Genomic DNA, 20,114 nt, shown 5'->3' on the forward strand with positions numbered 1-20,114 from the left:
CTGAGTTTCTAGCTACTCGCCATGTCAAGGAAGGTAGGGCATATTTTTCTTAGTATTATTAAATATTTCACATCAAATCTATGCCAACTATGACAGTAAAGAAATTATTTACATAAAACTTAAGATAAATACTAAGGCTTTTTTTCTGGGAACAGACTACAATTTTATTTGCAGCTCAATTACACCTTTCAAAATGAACACTTCTGATGCATCATTTATAGGCTAACAATTGCAAGCATATTAAAGTTTCAACTCCTATTTTCTGTTATTGTAGACTAATTTTCTGTAAGTAGGCTTGAAAAGAGCTACCTGACATCAGACAGGTCTAGGCCATGTACAGAAATATACAATTTCAGAGTAACAGACCTGCTCACACCCAAGTCCTTCGACTCTTAATATGGAAAGGTAGCTTTTTCTAGAGACAAACAGCAGTGATAAATATCTCACTTCTTGTAACTGTAGCTATCAAAAGCACCAATTTATTTCTCTGATAAGAATTAGTAATATTGAGGCTTTAAGAGAGGTTGTTTTTTACTTTATATGGTTTTGTCCATCATGTGGCCTTACTCACAGTAAATCTCTTTGATCCTCATCAGGTCAACATGGAACGCATCACTCACACTAAGTAAATAACTATTTCAGCCTCCCCATCTAAATTTAGTCTAGTGAACATTTCAAAGAAAAACTCAGACTACATTTAACAAGACTAAAGACACAGCAGACCTCTATTTTCTACAACCTGCAGAAGTAAGAAAAGCAGAAAGCACCCGCATTGAGTTACTGCTTGCTCTTCATGCCAACATCAACAGTGCAAAGGTGGGCACACCTTCCTTAATCACAGTCCTTTCCAGAAAAGGACCTGTGGTCTATAATCCTGGTAACATGAGTCATTTCCCCCCACATATTACCACACAGTCAGTAATCAGGAAAATAAAAGTTTCTCTCTGGCTGCCTCGCATAACTATTTGACAATTGGAAGTTATTAGTCTGATATGAACTAACCTCTGTCAAAAGTGAAAAATTATGCAAGTGCTGATTAACATAGTTTACCACAATTAGATTGAATTGTTGCAAATAATCAGAGATCAAAGATCCTACAAAAGGACTATTCAATTACAAACTAATAATAAAGAAGAACTATTCTATTGTTTAAATATATGACTCTGGGAGGCATGACTGTCAGAATGACTGAACAGGTACTTTTCAATAGGTGTGCAGTATGTGAATCTTTGTGCTCTGATGATCGGTTCTTGTTAGTGACTCTGGAGCGCTTTTATGATTATTTTCCAGTAAACGATGCACAATGACTGCACTGTGAATGTGCCCATCTTTTACCCTATTTTATTACAATCACACATTTAGCTTGATTAATTTGTGTATTTAGGACTGAAACATGTTATTAAAAACTGAAATAGAATGAGTAAGGTTTTATCCAGCTTCTCTAAACTTATGTCAGTAGTAGTAGTCGTTATTTTAATTTAGGTATTTATAAAAGTTCATGGAGTAATTGATGAGCTATTTTTGCATTATTGCACATATTTAAATAACAGAAAAACTTTACAGAGTAAAAAGATTCTATGGCAAATCAACAATATAAAGAACCTCTGGCGCAATGTGTACTATGTATTACTTTTTTTCCATTATCTAATCTAGTTGTCTTCTAATTATCTATCTAACTGTTACAGAGGTGGTCTCCAAGGAGTTTGTCTAATGATCATTCGTTGAATTTCTTTAATTTGAAGGAAAATAATTAGTCCTTTCACAACAAAAACATCAGTGATGTAAAGACAAACAGGTGAATACTAAATAAGTGAATTGAAGGCTGCTTGGTTAATGTTGTACATAACACAAGAGTAATATTTTGACTGGTTTTTCAAGTTTGCTGCAAAAATGTCAATAAAAACTGAAGAATTTTCTACACCTGTGAAGTCTGAAGGTCTTACCTCCACACTGTTATCTTGTCTGAACTGTTAGAAGGTCATGGAAAAAAGTAAATGAGTAAAGCTTCCCCAAGAGCAAACTAATTTTTATCTAATCATTCATTTTTTTTAAATTACAAAAATATACTTTGCATATAGCTCTTACCTCTCAAATTCTCTCAGAACATGTGGAAATAATACTTTCTATCTCTTGAAGTCTTTCCCAAGAACTCCTGGTAAGGTGTATAACTGGTAAACATTCACAATCGTTCTTTCCCATTATGCTACACATGCATATTATGAATTATAATTTCTCATAACACTGAGGCCACAAGTCAATATTTCTATAAAATTTCGAGAGCAGTATTAGTAGGTTACACTCTTAACTATTTTTCTAGGAGATTGTACTATTCCTCTCCCAAACTTCTAATCAGAATGACATCCTATTTTCCTGAAAATAGTGAAAATTCTTGCTTTTCATTAGAAGCCAGCTTTTAACATAAAACTGTATTTTAACAGACCTTATTAAATAATGGTTAATTTTTTGACAGAGCACTATCCATTAACTTAGGCAGCTAATAAAATCCTCCTCCCTTTTTCACAAGGTTGTGTATTGCTTATAAAAAAACCCCAAAAAACTAAGCTGCCTCTCCATTACTCCAAGTTTATGAGAGATTTACCAGGGTAAAAATGGGCCCAACCCCTTGAGGCAAAATACTTCCCTTGTGTCCTTCAAGCAATTTTTATCTCAGCATCAATCTGTTTTCAATTCACTTGACAAAACCACTTTTCTCTATTTTACATGCATTATGCAGTGCATGTACAGCCTTAAAAGCATAGGTACATTTCTGAGTAGAATGTTAATAAAGATATTGCTGCGTTCAGAGCTAGTTTGATTATTTTTCAAAGCTACTGGTCATTTATTATAATACCTGACCCTGTACACTTTAGTAACATTTTAGTAACATTTTCAATGTTACACTGACCTTTGTCAATGTCTTGTATTGGGCTACCTTTGTAATGGAACTTGTGACAAGAATTTGTCCCTAGCAATGTAAATTCATTGTATTTACAACAAACCACACTGTATCAATGTGTTTTCATTGTATTTACAAAAAAAAAAAAAGGAATAATAGTATCAGTATTAAGTTTGATGCTTCCTTAATTCCCGCTCTTTGAAAACTGAGATCAGAGACAGTGACACATAATCTGCCACCTGAAAAACCTTTGCTGGCTTCTTTGAAGTAAAAAAACCATGGAAATGTTATCCAATAAATCTGTCTAAGAAACTTTCCCCAACTTGTTTGCTTATAGTTTTATCAGGCAGGTACACAACCTGCCGTTGTTATTGCTGTGACAAATGCAATTTGGAATATTTGGAAGAAATTTTATCTTAAGTGAGGAATGTAAGTATCACTATCAGTATTCATAAAAGTTTAAAATTTTGGTTACATCTGGATGAAGAGTCTCAGAGAGAAGTCACACCTGTCAGTTTTCACCATTAACTAAGTTTTTCTGAGTTACACTCACTGGAGAGTAGTTGCAAGAGTAGTGACCATATGGAAACCACTGGGTCTAAGTAGCAAAACTTTTCCAGTAATGACATCTTTTTTATTTTGATTGTGTGCTAAGTAAATACCTAAAGGGAAAAAAAAAAAAATCAAACTGCCTTCTTTTTCTCCAGCAAATAGACATCTTTTTAAATTCATCAAATACAATCATGATATACAGTCTGCCTACTACTTTGTACGGTATTATATTTGTATTATATTTTGCTCAGAGAATCATGGGAAGACTATTCAAACAATGAAAGCTTACTGGAACAATTCAGTAAGAGTTTTACTATTTATCATGTCTAAAAATCCCATTGGATTTTTTTTTTTTTTTTTTTTAGATTTTAATTGAAGAATCTAACATTGAAAATAATTTTAGCTTCAGGCAATCATAACTCTTATTTTTATAATTACTTAAATTTAAGTTCCTCTACCAAGAATTCCATTTGTATTACCAAAAATATCCCAAAAAGCCCCTATAACAGACCATTCAAACCCTTCTCCACCTAAGGGAGCAGCACAACACTCAATAGATGACATTCTGCCTTTATATGATAATAAACCACCAATTTCTTGAAAATTTCTGCACTGCAAGAGGGGATCTGTGTATTCAGCCCCTGCCCAGACCTCCTCTATAGTGAGTTTTTCTGCCTGTTACAGAATGGCAGTCACCTTATCTGCAGAGCCCAACCAGAAGCATCACAAGCAGCCAAAGGGCGGGATGTGCCTTACAGCTTCCTTTTCCAAGAGAAGAGAAAGGGAAAAAAAAATCAAAAATAGCCCAAAAGAGCTAAATAACATCTGGAGTGATAAGCAGTGCATTAGTACATTATTGGAAAAATAAACAAATTACCTGACTAGTTTCTCATGTACTGCCTTCCTCTAGAAGAATCAGAATGAACGGAAAAACTAAATCCTAAAAAAAAAAGGACATAAAGAACACCACAGTAAAGGAAAAGGAAATAAAAATGTCATAGAAGAAACTGAAAAATTAGTGGAAGAGGAATAGGTGAAAACAGATCTGATTGTCTTAATTTGTAATGATTATTCAAGACTTCCTTAATGAATAAGCAAATTCCTCACGGCCAAGGCTTTAGAAGGTCTGACTTAAGTTCTAAGCAAATCTTCGGCAAGGAGTTAAAAAAAAAAAAAATCCATAGATTACTTTATCAAAAAAAACCTTTTTCAAAGATGATGTAGCATTTAGAAAAGAAAGAGGATGGCATTGTGACAATGTCAGAGCACATGAAATTCATAGATTAGCTGATCTTAAAACAAATTGTAACTCCTTCATAGAGGATTCCTGTAGTAGGGATTTGTGTGTATCTAATGCTCTGGGAAGCCAATCAGAAAGAAAATGGCCTGTCATGGCAATAATCACTGAAGCAGGATTTACTCCTGTATTGTTCCTGTACTTTGCCATGGATTGGGTAACAGGTATAGCTATGATGGATTCACTACTCTAACTCAGCCTATTCTACAAGCCTCACGACCTGTTGGAATATGTGAAATTACAAGTTTGTCTGAACACAGGTATTACAAACCTGAAAATGCAGACACTTCTTTGAAAGACTATGAGATTTAAGTGTCTTTACAAAACAGTTCCTGTGATTAGGCAGGAAGGTGCACGATTTATTCCAACAAATAGTCTAACTGAACCAGCTCTAAGCATTTATCTTGCTGCTTAAGGGTTATAATGTACTACAAAATTAGTACTTAGGAGCTGATACTATAGGAAAATATAAACAGATATAAGATGACAAAAGCAGCTGGCTGTCTTGACATGCTCTGTCAGCAGCTTTATGAAAATGTTATGTACCCGAAGCTCCTCACAGTGAAGTTTTCCTTCATTCAGGATTTACATGCTTGTTTGCTTTATGGAGATAAAATCTGAGGAATTAATAGGTATCTTTACTAAATTTTAGATTGTGCTTTGCCTGCAACACCCTGTTATGTAACATAACTCCAGTAAATTTATACTTACTGCACTTTCATTTTGTTGCCATTTATAGCTTATGAAAAATCAACCCTGGAATAATTTCTTTTATCTTTTCATTGTATTGTTTCAAATAAATTTTTATACAAGGGAGCAAAGGACTGTAAATTAGCTGCTAAGACAGCTACTATTACATAACAGTATGAAACTGTTGATAATGACATCTCAAAAATGTTACTGTCGAGCAAATCACCCTGGGCACGTGTTAGGCTCTGAAACCTCACCAGTAATTTCTGAACATTGCATTTTGCAAATGTCCATTTCAGGCTGTTACATAGCTTTTCGAGCTATAGTGATGACATGAGAAAAAAAGCATCCAGCACTTTTCAGTATGCAGCTCCACAGTGAAAACTGACTACATACTAATTTCTTACTGGGACAATGACAGGTCAGTCAGTCCTTCCTGCATGGATTAACAGAGGAAAACATTTGACCAGAATGAAGTAACAAGGTGAAATGGAGAAACAGAGAAAGGAAAAATATATTTTCAAGATTGATTAAGCAAAGAAAGACAAACTTGTCCTACACAGCAGGAGTATTACAGAATGAGCCTCTGACACTCCACAGGAAAATCTTTGGGAAAATCTGGAGAGTGTACCTGTTTTAAGGATACATATAAGTGATAATCAAGAAAAGTTAGAATAAGTTATTAAAAGTCTTAAAGTAAGTTTATAAACTGTACCTAGACACTTCTGTTGATACCTTCCTTCATAACTAAGTGGCCTTAATTCAATTTAGCTGAATTCATTTCTAAATTAATTAAATTCAGCTGAACTGAGTCAAAACTACTTTGATTCTGGATAAGGGTGCCTACTTGGGAGTTTCACTTAAACACTTTCAAAATTCATTAATTTTCCTGTGTCTGCATGTAGGCAAAACCCTTAAACTGATTACAAAGGGAACTGAAGAAATGATGCATGGAGTGCCACTAGAAACTTATTTCCAAGACAGTATCTTCAGCAGCTCAGAACTTATTACTTTTTAACACATTTTTAAGGCGTTATTTCAACATATACATGTTGCCACCTACAGAGAAGAGAGGCTTGTGCTCTTTCAAACCCTTTCAACTGCCAAGTAAAACAGAGTTCATATCATTAGTTCTTTGCAAATCAGCATGGTATGCTTTCACAGCAGCACTAAAGAACCTACTAGCAAAGCTAATGACAACAGGAGAAAAACAGTGCTAGTCCTAGAAGAGCTTTCCTACGCTTTCTTCTTCATAATTGCATGAAGACATCACCATAGCTGTATGTGAAAGCTGTAGCCTGCTCCTTTCCAGCACTGATGGTGTTTAATTTAGTGTCCTAAAGTTTTGAATCTCACTCCAGTCCTTGTTCACTGAGCTGAATAAACATCTCCTCCCTGACTCCTCAGGTTATGTAACAACTTCACATGACACATCTGCACATTTTGCCTACAGAAGGTATATTCCATTTTTGATTCTCCTACCCATTTCCCAGTTGCACAAGACCCATTTCCTTTTAAAGGAAGCTTTTTGTCAGATCCTAATAATTATTAAAAACTTCCATTATCCATTGGACTGAAATATAAGGCAAACCATTTTTACCGTTGTACCTTTTTCAAGGATACTGAGAAATAAGCAAACACATGGTAGCTCTTATTGTCTGTACAAATGTCCTGAAAACAGAAGGCATATTGGAAAAAAGTCAGCATCATCTACGTATCTTCTTCTTCCTAGTGGCAATAGTGTTTTAGGACAAATAGAATTGCCAGAGCATATCTACGACGTAGACCAATGGGTACTAGCATAAACCTGAATATGTTACCATATATCAAGGATTAGAAGATAATTACAAAAAGCAACTGGTTACCAGTCCATGCTTATAGTGTCTGAATTATCTTATTTTTGCTGATGGTTTGACTTATATTAAAGTATCCCTGAGCTTAATGCTAAATGGAAAAGATAACCTATTATAGTTTTTTAAATGAAAATGGAAAATAGTGCCCTAGTCTCTCTAAATTTGCCTTTTTTTGTTGTTGTTTTTTCTTCTTTTTAAGTGCTAACAAACTGTATAAGATATTTTCAGGAATACACATATTGTTAGCCAAAATAAATACAGACTTCAGTGCAGTGATTTCATTGGGATTATACAACATTAAATCAGGCCCAAATAGTACAGCAGTAGCTTTTCTGAGTATTTACTGCAGACAGTCAGTTATCAATAGATTCTAACATTCGCTGCCACTTGTCAACTATGTCTAGAGTGATGTTCCACACATTAATGAATTCCCAAGAACGAAGACACTGAAAAGCACTGTAGCAAAAGGTACCCAGTGAGTCTGACTCTCTTTGAAAGTTCCTTGCTTACAGAAATTCTAGAATTGCACTGTGGAGGAAAACCTAATGCTGAAGCTTGATGCCGCCATTTGATTTTATTTGTTGTCTGACAGAATTAAACTAAACTCTAAGGGTAAGATGCACTTTACTTAAGTACCCTACATACATTCTGACACACTCCCATTAGACATTTGTTTACTACAGACTTCACTAAAATCAGACATGAAATTTTTGAAAAGTAAGGATTAAAATATAGATGCCAAATCAGTCAAGTACTCTGAAAGTCCAGAAGACTGAAAACCACAGTTCTGGTGAACAGGAGCTATTACAATATCTTGGAATACATATTTAATTCTATTCTATGTGGAAATTAGGAATTTACACATTTAAATGATCAGTACCACTTAAATAGTATATTTGATATTCTGTGGCATTTCTGTAGATGGCTGCTATCATCAGAAGTGCAGTGATAAAGGCTGAAGAAACACAACATAGCTGTAAATAACTCTTCAGTTCAATGACTCTGATAATTATATGCAACTTTGCTAGACTATATTTAGTAAGAGTTTTGAATCTGTTAAGACACTTTGCACAGTACTGATCAAACGGAGCTTATGAAATACAGGGCACTTTCTGCAATAAAATGTCACAGAAATGCAATTTTTTTCTTTAAGTGTCAAGTCCTAAGATTACTCTTTTTCTTTTGAAGTAGCAGCATATGCTGGTCAGTGAAGCATACACTACACAGCTGTTACATCTACTGTATGACCTGTACATATTGAATCAGACATTGAATTTTTCAATTCTGGTTCATCAGAGTTCTGGTCTGAAGGGCTTTAACCTACATTTAGGAGAAGAACACAATTCAGTATTATCTTATCTATCCAAATTCATAGCCTATAGCCTGCTTTGATCTAAAATAATTGGTCAATTTACTTTTTCCTCTTGTTTTTCTTCTTAGCAGTAATGCAGTGTGTATGAGAATAATTCAGCACACGGATTAATGGCAGAAAAGCTCCAGGACTGTAGTTTGATATTGTATAAATATGTATTCTCATGCACACAGAGAGGATGTGGACTTTTTAGCAACCATCATCACTCCTGTTCTCAGGTTTGTACATTTGCATTCTTGGTACATTAAAACAAAGAACTATTTCTACATATAATAAAAAATACAGCTTAGTGAATAAATAAATCCAAGTGTGGTACTCTAAGACCTAAACCATTAAGATGTCTCAAAAGTTCAGATAATTTTTTTTCCAAAAAAAGGAACCAGTTTCCTATATTGACCATCTTCTGGATACAGTCTGTTGTTGAGGAAATCCATAAGGTATAGAAGGTGCATATAAGAGAGATGTAACACTGCATTTCTATTTCTCTATATATTTCTCTCACAATTTCCAGTCTAGGAGACTCCCACCAGAGGTAAGAAACAAGTCAAAATGGAATTCTGGGCTGACCCTTTGCAGCTTTTCTTATAACCCTAAATTCAACACTTGTCACTAGCATTTGAAACAGCATTACATTCAAGAATCTTACTGAAGTCCTGAATATTTATACCTATTTTAAGTACAATTGTAACTTCTGATTAGTATTGTTTTAAATTATGTTTTAGTCACTCAGTGATGCCAAGAGAAGAAAGCCGTAAAAGGCCTGAATGACAAGTCTTTTAAACCCATTTATTTTTCTCAAATTCATTAAGGAAATCCCTCTTTATTTCATCATGAGGTTTTCTCAGAAACTAAAGAAAGCTGTGTATGATTTTCATTCACTGAAACAAGATTATGAAGCCAATTAACTTCACAAAGAATGGCTGTCCATGTATGAAGTCAAACAATGAATATCTGTGTAGAACTCCTTTCTCTGTAAAGCAGAGCTTAAGTGCTTCATTACAAACTAATCTGGCATTAAAAATATGAAGTTCCTTCACTGATGATATGGAAACTCAATTAACACCTGTAAGTTCCTTCACTTTCTGGGATATTATGAGAGCACAATAACAATAATTTAGAATAATGAACTAACCCTTACGTAGAACTATGGAAGTTTAAAAATGGGATTCTTATAACTCACAGTCAGAAAATTATGGCATGACCCCATCTGTACTATATTCAATTACAGTTCAACAAATTTACAAGCTTTCCTTGATATATTTGATATATATTATGCCAACCATACATAAATCAATAATGCAGAAAGAGTTCACAGCATAAACATGCATCGGCATATCAATATTAATTTTGCTAAAAAATAAATTTTTCATTGAGATGGGCTCAAGAAATACTATGCACATCTTTGAGATGCCCACTGGGACAGTAGTCATGCACTTTTAGATCCTATTTTCAAAGTGTAGCACATGACATTCAGTCTAAAATGACAGACAAGAATGAATCATTACAGTCACAGGCAACTCTCCCAGTATCACAAGTCTTGTAAAAGATTTTTGTGTTAAAAAACCCAAGCAAACAACTCTCTCCTCCTCCCCTCACCACCAAAATCTCTCCCTCTTCCCACATACTCCAACACTAGATGTTAGAGCAGAGAATGATCACATGAACTGTAAACTCAGGAAATTGCTTCTACAAAGTTCACTACTTCGACCTCCCCCCTCTCCTCCCCCCTTACTTAATTTTCCCTCTGTATTATTTTTAGGAGACATTTTCAAAGTTCAGAAGATAGATTACACTCAAATAGCTTACAGGCACCATAAACACATACTATATTACCTGTCCATGTGCATTATCCTTCCAGAACAACTGTTGCTAACCCCATACACACAGAACACAGGATTCCAGTCCTCAAAACCATGAAACTTAGAAACATAGAATTGTTAAGTTTGGTAAAGGCCTCTAAAGTCACCAAGCCCAACAGTTAACTGAGCACTGCCATGTTCACTGCTAAACCATTTCCCCTATGTCCACATGTGTTTTGAGCTCTTTTTGAATGTCTTGAACAGATTTTTTGAGTCACTTGAGTGACTTCACTTCCCTGGGCAGCCTGTTCCAATGCCTAACAACCCTCTCCATGAGGAAACTCTTCCTAATAGCTAATCTAAACCTCCCCTGCTGCAACTTGAAGCCATTTCCTCTTGTTCTATCTCTTATTACCTGACTACAATCTTCTTTCAAGTGTTGTAAAGCAATAAGGTCCTCCCAAGCCCCATTTTCTCCAGGCTAAACAATCCCAGCTCTCTCAGTTGCTCCTCACAGGACTTGTGCTCCAGACCCTTCACCAGCTCCATTGCCCTTCTCTGTCTGCACTCCAGCACCTCAATGTCTTTCTAGTAGTGAGGGGCCCAAAACTGAACACTGAGGCCTCACCAGTGCCAAGTAATGTGGGACAATACCTGCTCTGCTGCTGCTGGATGCACTATTTCTGATAACAGCCAGCTACAATTCCATAATAAAGTTATTTCACAGACTCACAAAATATGCTGAGTTCGAAGGGACCCACAAGGATCATCAAGTCCAGCTCTGAGCCCTTTATAGGACACCCCAAGAGTCACCCCATGTGCCTGAGAGCATTGTCCAAACTCTTCTTGAACTCTCTCAGGCTGGGTGCTCCTCCCTGGGGAGCCCGTTCCAGTTCTGGGTGAAGAACCTTTTTAATATCCATCTTAAACTTCCCCTGACGCAGCTTCAGGCCATTCCCTCAGGTCATTTGTATAAACACAGGTGTATGTGCATGTATGCTCATAGATGAGTACAAGTTTATCACTCTTTTCATATAGTAGAAAATGCCAGAATTTTTCAGTGGTTTTTAAAACAATATAAAAATTAATTCTTATAGATTAATAATCTATTTATGTTTAGTGACTATTACTTTAATATATCAACAACAAGATTTTTTACTTTACAGAATTTCATATCTATTTTTAGAGACAAGTCAGACTATGCAAAGTACTCGTGAATTCACACTGACACAGAACATCTCACAAGTTCTACAAAGTGGTAACAGTCAATTAAATAAGGAAATATTAAATCCTTCAACCCAAAAAAGGAAAGTTAGAGATTTCTACTAGTATGATGGTTTTTTGGCAGTAAAAAAGAAATCAGGGTGAACGCCTACTCCCAGCTAAGCCCACCAAAACCACAGAAATACACTGCCCAGTTAAATAATTTCTTCATAAACAGCATAACAACAAGACAGAAATATTTTAACTGAAATTTCAGTTCCTGTGTCACAAAGACAGTTCTGAAACATTTTAGGCCTTTCATTAATCAACTCATTGGTATACTCATCTTCATAAGTCGCTTTAGAAGAGGTATTCTACATAATTGCACCCCTAGGTCTACACTGTACATAAAACATAGAGGTAACATACCCATTTCCTGGACTTCCACTACATACCCAGTAATGACTATCTTTCTGGAGATACACACACATATATATTTTCTTTGGAAAGTTCCTACAATGTAGCAATTATAGTGCCCTAACTACTACACAGAAAATCACACATATTAATCCCTCTATGTACATAAAACCATAACCCACACAAAAATCTTTGATACACGACCTCATATACTGCTGCATTTTCCTGAAGAGAAGTTCCAGCCAATATGGTCAGTTTCATAAGGCGAAAGGCTCCACCCTTCCGTGAGCACCTTTATACCACAGGCAGGGTTTGACTCCTCCAAAGCAGCCTCCTCACGTGTGCTATTAACCATTTCCTCAAATTATCACATACAGCTGGAGACTAAAAAGTCAGAAAACAATCAAGAATTTCTAGAAGAACCCACATTCAGAAAAAATATCCAGCCATATCACCTCCTAATAATCAAAGAAATCTATTTTAGTGAACTCTTTGTTACCACCAGTCTATTTGTGGTCCAACATAAGCCAACAAACCAACACTGAAAAGAGAAAAACAAAAGTAAAAAGGAAGAAGAAAAAAGAAAGAAAAACTAAAAACTTCTAAATGCACTTTCACAGTTACTAAAATTACTGATTTAGAAATTGGAAATGCCTTCTCTAAAATAGGCAACAATCAATTACCTAAGCAACCATGTCATGAAAAAGATTTTGAGAAACAATCTGTAATTATTTATCATATACTGATATATGTTCTGTTATGTGGCATCAATCATTCTCTGAAAAAATAAAATAAACATTAAAAAGAAGAGTTTAGAAAAGAACAGTTAAAAATACTTAACTTACATAGGGAGTTCTATAAAAATGTTAAACGTTTACTGTTAATACCAAAAGAAAATTATGGGTTATTTTATTTTATATAATGAGAAAATTGGGGTTTAAGTCTTCAAAAGCCAGTGCAGAACTGGGACTTGCACTTGTATTCAGTATTGTAGTTGGTCATTATTAACTTTGTACCATCAAGTTAACTTAAAATATGTTCCAACAACTGATGTTCTGTGTTATTAATTGTTATGGTGTCAATGGGTTTTTGTTATGTGGTTTATCTTAATTAGTGTACAAATTATTATTTAACAGCAGAATGCACATGAAGGAGTCTGATAGTTCATAACAAGGAAACTAATCTTATAATGCCCTTTGGGAAATCCCAAAGAGAACTTTTCTGTAACAAGAGCAATGGTGCTGAAAATCAGAGGACTGTTTTTTACTCAGCCATTGTGGATTAGAGAGTGGCAGCACATCTCTCAGATATATATTGACAGCATATATAATATCGGTATGATTCATGCATTCAGGAACAGAAGTTTGTCTCGCAAGAAAGCAAATGTGAGTTCAAATAATGGAATTTTGCATCAAATACAAGTTGCTAATTCTCCCAAGCCCTTTGTCCTTGTATTTATTCTCTTCAAGATATTCACACTTCTTTTCACTTCTTCAGACATACAAGTTTGGACTTCAAACTGTACATAGCATTAAGGGAGAATTCCTGAATGGCGAAATGAATTTAAGTTTTAAACAAAATACATGTTTCTGAAGCACCAATGGAATTTAGAAAACACACAGATGGCTGTTGTTATTTGCAGAATAACCTTTTTTTTCTGCTAAAAGTGAAATGGCAAAGGACATTAAAAAAAACAACCCCAAAAGGGCATAAGCTTGTAATTACACATTTTAAAGTTCCTTCTAAGCACCTATGAAACAGAAAGAAGTGCTAAATTTTTCCCACTTTCAAAAAACATATAATTTTTAGATGTTAAAACATCTGATAAACCCATATAAGAATTGTAGAAACATTTCTGTATACCTAAGATTATTGACATTTTTCACACAGGCATTAATAGTATTTTGACACTGTTTCATTCTTCTCAATCTTTAGAAAGATCTGTAAGTGCAGGATGACCACCCACATTATAAAAGGCCACAGAAGCATGTACAGAGAAAAGAAAAAAGAAGGTATATTGAACACAGAACACCAAACTACAAACGTTGCAGGTGTCATAGTAGACATTATATAAAGTCATTATTTGAGAAGGAATAGAAGTAAGGGCTATCAATATAAAAAATGTGATTTGAGTGTACTGGAAAGAGAGGCTCAGTTCGTCTTGTCTGGTTTTGATTTTGAAGTTAAACCCTCTAATTACCTCAGCGACAGACATTTCATCTTTTTCCATAGCTCATACTCAGTATACAATCTGAACCCACCTGCAAGCAAATTAATACCTCCACAGAAAGTTTATATACTAGTTTATAGATCATATTGCTAAATGTTTTTACTCATTTTTAATTTTATTTTAAAACAAAGATTCCATGTCTGTAATAAGAGAGACACCAAAAGCTACTTTTCAATACCTCTTAGACCTTATGTCTAAGAATTAGGATGAATAGAAAAGATCCTTTTTTAAACGCCAAAACTAGAATGAAGGTGATTATTTAGAATATTGAATAAATAGATATTATATGTCTGGATAGATTCTAAATCACTGTAAAAACCACTAGAGGATTAAATTAAAACTATATAAAAAAGATTTTTTAAAAAGTAGAATAAATGCAAAAGGATGAAGCAGGTAAAATATAACAAACTTTAAAATGCCTCCATCATATTAAGATGTATCTTTGTGAGAGTACCCACCCACTCACACAGAAAGGAGAAACAGTCCTAAATTAGTTACGGTAAAATCAATTTATAAATTTACACCCAAGCAAACTTTCTTGTAAGTTACCAGGAAAAATTATCAAATAATATCATTATCCAAGAGAGGAGGAGCAAAACGCTTTGGGCACTAAGACATGGAAAGAAAATTGAGAAAAGAGAAAAATGGGCAAAAAATTTTTACAGACATACTCAAAGTTCACCATAGTTGATGAGAAAGTGCTGCAATACTCTCTAAGAAGCAATGTGTGCTGGGAAATCAGAGGCAATCACGATGGAAATGATGATGCCAACATAATTCATGCTACATTTATGATGTCTATCAACCTAGTAGTTATTACATGCTAGAAAAAACCACAAAATTACCCTAACAATATACTGTGACATACTGTAGTATAACAGTATTTTGTTGACTATGTTGGATAGTATTTTCTTAATATGATGCATGTGGTTATTGAATATTTCAACATGAATGTTCTCAACAGAAGATTGAAAAATATTTGCTTTTAATGTAGTATGGAATGAAAGAATATCTGGAGTGGGGAACATTTAGTCTGATACACTGAACCAGAAAAATCAATAATAGCTATCTTCTGTGAAAGGATGTTCATTTTGTACTACATTTTCCACAAATCCTGTACATTATTTTAATTCTGAATTTCCTGAGTTCATCTTTATGTATTGAAAAAATTCTGTACACATGCATACTGAAACTGGGAAACTGTATCCTAAAATGGATGTGCAACCTAGCCTGTTGCAATCAGCAACAATAATTTTCCCCTTAACAAATACTCCTCGGATTTTTAATTCTGTGCTTTACCCTACTCTCTTGTCACTTGGTGGAAATCTTTAAGTTCTTTTCTCCATTCCTGGTAACTTTTACCTATGAATTTATCATTATGTATGCATTACATCTATGGTCTGACAATCAAAATTTATTTTATGCAAGACAAAATCTTTTCTTACATAGATTTCCCAGTATGTATCTGAGACAAGAATATTTCTAAAATTGCGTAATATCTCAACATGGTATATGCAAGTAATCATAGGATTCTGCCCAAGCACTTTAGAATTTGTTTTTGTGGTTAGCATGGTACCAGTATAACTTTTAACATTTTATCACATGGACACTACCTGTAATAAAACCTGACAAATCAAAAGGTCAGTCTGGCTCAGGGCATAGAAGAAATAAATAGAATTGAAAAGTTGAATGGAATGCATGGAGAATAACATGAGGAATTCAGAAGTCAGGGATTACATGTGAAATACACATTACCGAAATTTCAAAACTTTGCTTCCAATTCATTTGTGTGTCAGGAGAATAATTAAAGGTAGGAATAGACTTCTCATTTGAGAAGCATTTTCAATGAAGCTGAAACTATAAATTATGTTCAGAAAATACTTTAAATTTGAAGCACAAATACCAAACTTACCCATGAACTGCACATTTCGTTACCATAATACAGGAAGTTTAAAGGTTCATTCTATACCAAAGGAATTTTACCGAGTCAGAGGGTGGGTTACCTGTCTAAGTGATTACCTTTGCACACTGGAGATATTTTGCAGAATCAGGTTGGAACAGAGATTAGGTTCCAAGTATGCTTCAGGTCTCATATCAAATGAGAACCAGACACTGGACTCACACTGAATGGCACTAAAATTTCATAAACTATTCTTACATTTTCCAAGTTCAAATGTTACAACAGCCTGGTTGGTGTGTGATTATCACATCATTATCATGATATCCTTAGACCACAGACAGTTCATGGGACAGAATTGTGCCTCAGGAGTATTCCTGTGATAGGATCTCAGTCTGGAGACCCAGCGTGGGAGGATCCCATTAAAGCTACTTTAACAGATCATTCATAAAGGAAAATGAAAACAACCAGTGTGTCAAAATACTGTATCAAAAACTTGGAATATATATCTGAGCCTTTTTTTTTTCCCCCTACCCATTAGAGTCCAGTCAGGTAGCAAAAGCCCCCTGTTAACAGCAAAAATGGGATCTAAGAGAATGCGTTTGGGTCTAAGTCCTACCAGACAAAACTTCTGATCTGCAACAGTGGTAAAACATTCTTTTCAAACTTGCAGCTGGCTACAGAGTCAGAATTACATTTAAAGATAAAAATTTGTGTATCAAAGTGCAGTAATGTTTTGATTTAGGGTATCTGAAAACACTGAAAGTTAGTCTATAAAAGACCTACAACATATTTGAACCATAAGTGTACAGAGATATATTTTAACAGCTATCTCCCAAACTTCTCTGAATGGACCTCTTTCAGTGTCTTTTAAATTATTTAATTTTCAAAGTCTATTATTTTTTAACTGCTTTTTACTTATTTATTTAAATTTTGATACTTCTCAACATTTTTGGGGCTTTCTATCCCATAATAACCAGATCAGACTAAGTTATGTACAGAAAACCACTGTCTAAATATGTATCAATTTCCCACCATTGACCGGAAATATCACTATGGATAGCTACAAAAGCTTTGATTGTAGTCACAAGAAAGCTTGTGCTCAGCTATTTCAGCCTTCTCCCCTCAACTGCCCACACTTTGCTTTGTGAGTATTCACTTTTTTAATTGATTAGTGCAATTTCTTAACAACAGACAACATATAAAATTGTATATGAGCAGATGATTTACAATATTAGAAATTTGAAGAGGGCTACACTTTCTAGCACAAAAAAACATATAAACATTCTCTTTTAATAAGTTTCTAAAGCAATTTTTCACATTTTTATTAGAATAAATTAAATTTGTATTACTAGTTCTACTGGGTGATTTCAATTAGATGTTTTTTCTTCTTCATTATTAATCCTATGATAAATAGAGGAGACTCTAAGAATAATCTCAGCATCTAAGATGAAGTTCTAAAGGTCAGATATAACAAAAGAAACAATTCTGACCTCTATCACAGATTCTCTATTTTCATAAACTTTGCATAGCACAATCAAGTAGGTTTACCTCAGATGAGCAAATACAGAAACAATTTTGCTAGTGGATGATGATAAAGAATCCCATTTTCTGTTATCAGTTACAATTCTACATATCCTTCTCCTTGACTGTGAAGAAATGTAACCAATTTCAGAATGAATTAAGGGAGTGCTTAGCCTAAAACTTTCAGAGAGCAGTGAATGAAAACTTCTTGCATTTCAGGATTAAGTTAAAGGAATATATCCAGTCTACTTATTCACATACCACATTTAAAGCCTGAGTACATCGTGGTGTTAAAACCTAAAGCCATGTAACCAACATTTAGCTGAGTCGATGATCTCCTCTATTGTGCTGCTACAATCTTTACAAATTCATACACAGGTGAAGGCAGAGATCCACCTAATAAAGTCACTTCTGTCAGAATATATATTACATACATCAAAATGGCTTTGTATGAGAACAAGCTCGCTTTCTCCTGGCTTCTTTGTATAATCAGTAGCATTTCCCTTCCCTATATTGTATAAAATCAGGTAGGTTCAAAGTATACAAGGAAAGATTTTACTGAGATCACTATGGTGCCATTCTGACTACATTTTAGAAAGGGGCTTCACATAGCTGGTCTTACTCTACAGCTTTGACATATGCACGCTGATAGGACAGATGAGGAATTTGCAATTACGGTAGGATTTTTATAACAGGAGAGATACACCAGTGCTTGGCCATTCAACTATAAAGAGATTAATTTACTAAAAATGTTGGTACTCAGTTTCTAAAGAAGTACAGAATATATTGGTGGACCTAATAAAGAAAACTCTCCCATTGCTGTAATCCCATATATATTTCTATATCAATAATACTATCCCATACATTTCAGAGTGTTCCAGGGTTGCTTCTTGAAGAAATCTTGCATCTTTTAGATCTCTGACATTTGGTTTTCACCTTATGGATGGCAAACTCATTTCTTTTTCAGACACCTTTCTTTTTCATATAGATAAAACATGTTAAAAGTGTTCACAGAAAAAAATGAACTCCATTAAAGGAAACAAATTTAACTTATTCTTCCATTATTAAGATGACTCCTTTTAGCAGAAGATCCTGGGAGCACAAAGTACCATATCACTGACTGCATAGTCCATACAGATTAAAATGCACGAAACTTCAATCAAAATACTTTCAAGTTCAATAAACTAGTAATATTGTCCAGAAAAGGACCATTTTGTCATAGTAAGTATTTCAAGAAATAAGCCTATTAAACTGAGATTCAGTTGAAGGATAAAAAATTCAACACTAACACTTAAATTTAATAACATGCTCAGCCAAATACAAAATTCCATTTCCTGCTAGATCAAAATTTAATTGATCCACTTCATTATTTGATAACAACATTGTATTCTATTAAAACGCTTATTTACTATTTTCTTCAGCTACTACTCAAAAATCCAGCAAAACACTCTCCCTCAGCATAAAGTCCAGAAGATAGTGTAATATTATTTACAGAAGTAAAGGTAATTCCCCTAAAAAATACATCTCTGCAATGTAAAGTCCCCTGAGAGTGCCTCACTAAAACAAGTATCTCCAAATTAATTTAAAGAGATTGTTTACACATAGAAAAGTTTGCAGAACTGGACTCAGAGATAGAAAGAACAAGACATTCACTCATCTCTATTCACATCCTGCATTCTGCCTGATTATATTAATGGAATATTCATTAGCACAACAAAAGAAGTTACACCCAATACACCAGTTTAAGCTCACTTACATGCTGAAATTATTAACCAGTTTACAGTGCTAACAACACATAAAATATGAATTTTACAAATCAGTATTCTGCCTAAAGGTGCAATTGAAAACACTAAATAAATAAAATAGATAACTTATATTTATAATCATACTGACTTACCCTGGTAGAAGAATTCACTAAAGAACCATCCAGATTGCCAGTGTTGCACTTGAAATTCAAATATACATCAGGATTGTGATTTGCTTCCCATCTTCCCAAATCAGGAGTCACTGACTTGTCCGAGTTTGCAGTTATTTTCTGGTAGGCAGTGCAAGTCATTCCTGTGAAACTGGATGGCTTGATCATGAAGGCTTCCAGAGCAATATTACGAGATACCTGTGAAAACATTGACAATAGTCATGTTACAAACTCATTAACCATACTTGCAATATTGTATGTGCATTGTGTACTTAACTGCATACACTCAATAAAGGATTGTGCATGTATACACTTACGTACATCCTTGGGCTGAGAAAGAAAACAGAACTTATTTGAAAACATGATATAGAATTCTACAACAGCATAGTGGATTTGCTTCAATCTTTCTTTCTTACATATACATATATATATATATACACACGATCCTGTTTCTATCAGTTACATTAGT

General features: G+C 34.4%; 1 protein-coding gene across 1 annotated transcript in view; it reads right to left on the reverse strand.

Moving 5' to 3' along the window:
- LOC121660085 (adhesion G protein-coupled receptor A3-like) overlaps positions 1-20,114 on the reverse strand; it is a 263,515-nt gene that overhangs the window by 90,936 nt on the left and 152,465 nt on the right. The window contains exon 12 of the mRNA XM_042019066.1: positions 19,628-19,843. Coding sequence (XP_041875000.1) covers positions 19,628-19,843 — 216 coding nt within the window. The remainder of the gene's footprint in view (positions 1-19,627; positions 19,844-20,114) is intronic.

Source organism: Corvus kubaryi, unplaced genomic scaffold (genome assembly GCF_017639235.1).
Source record: "Corvus kubaryi isolate FWS band 111438036 unplaced genomic scaffold, C.kubaryi_AGA036_p1.0 138, whole genome shotgun sequence".
Lineage (NCBI taxonomy): Eukaryota > Metazoa > Chordata > Aves > Passeriformes > Corvidae > Corvus > Corvus kubaryi.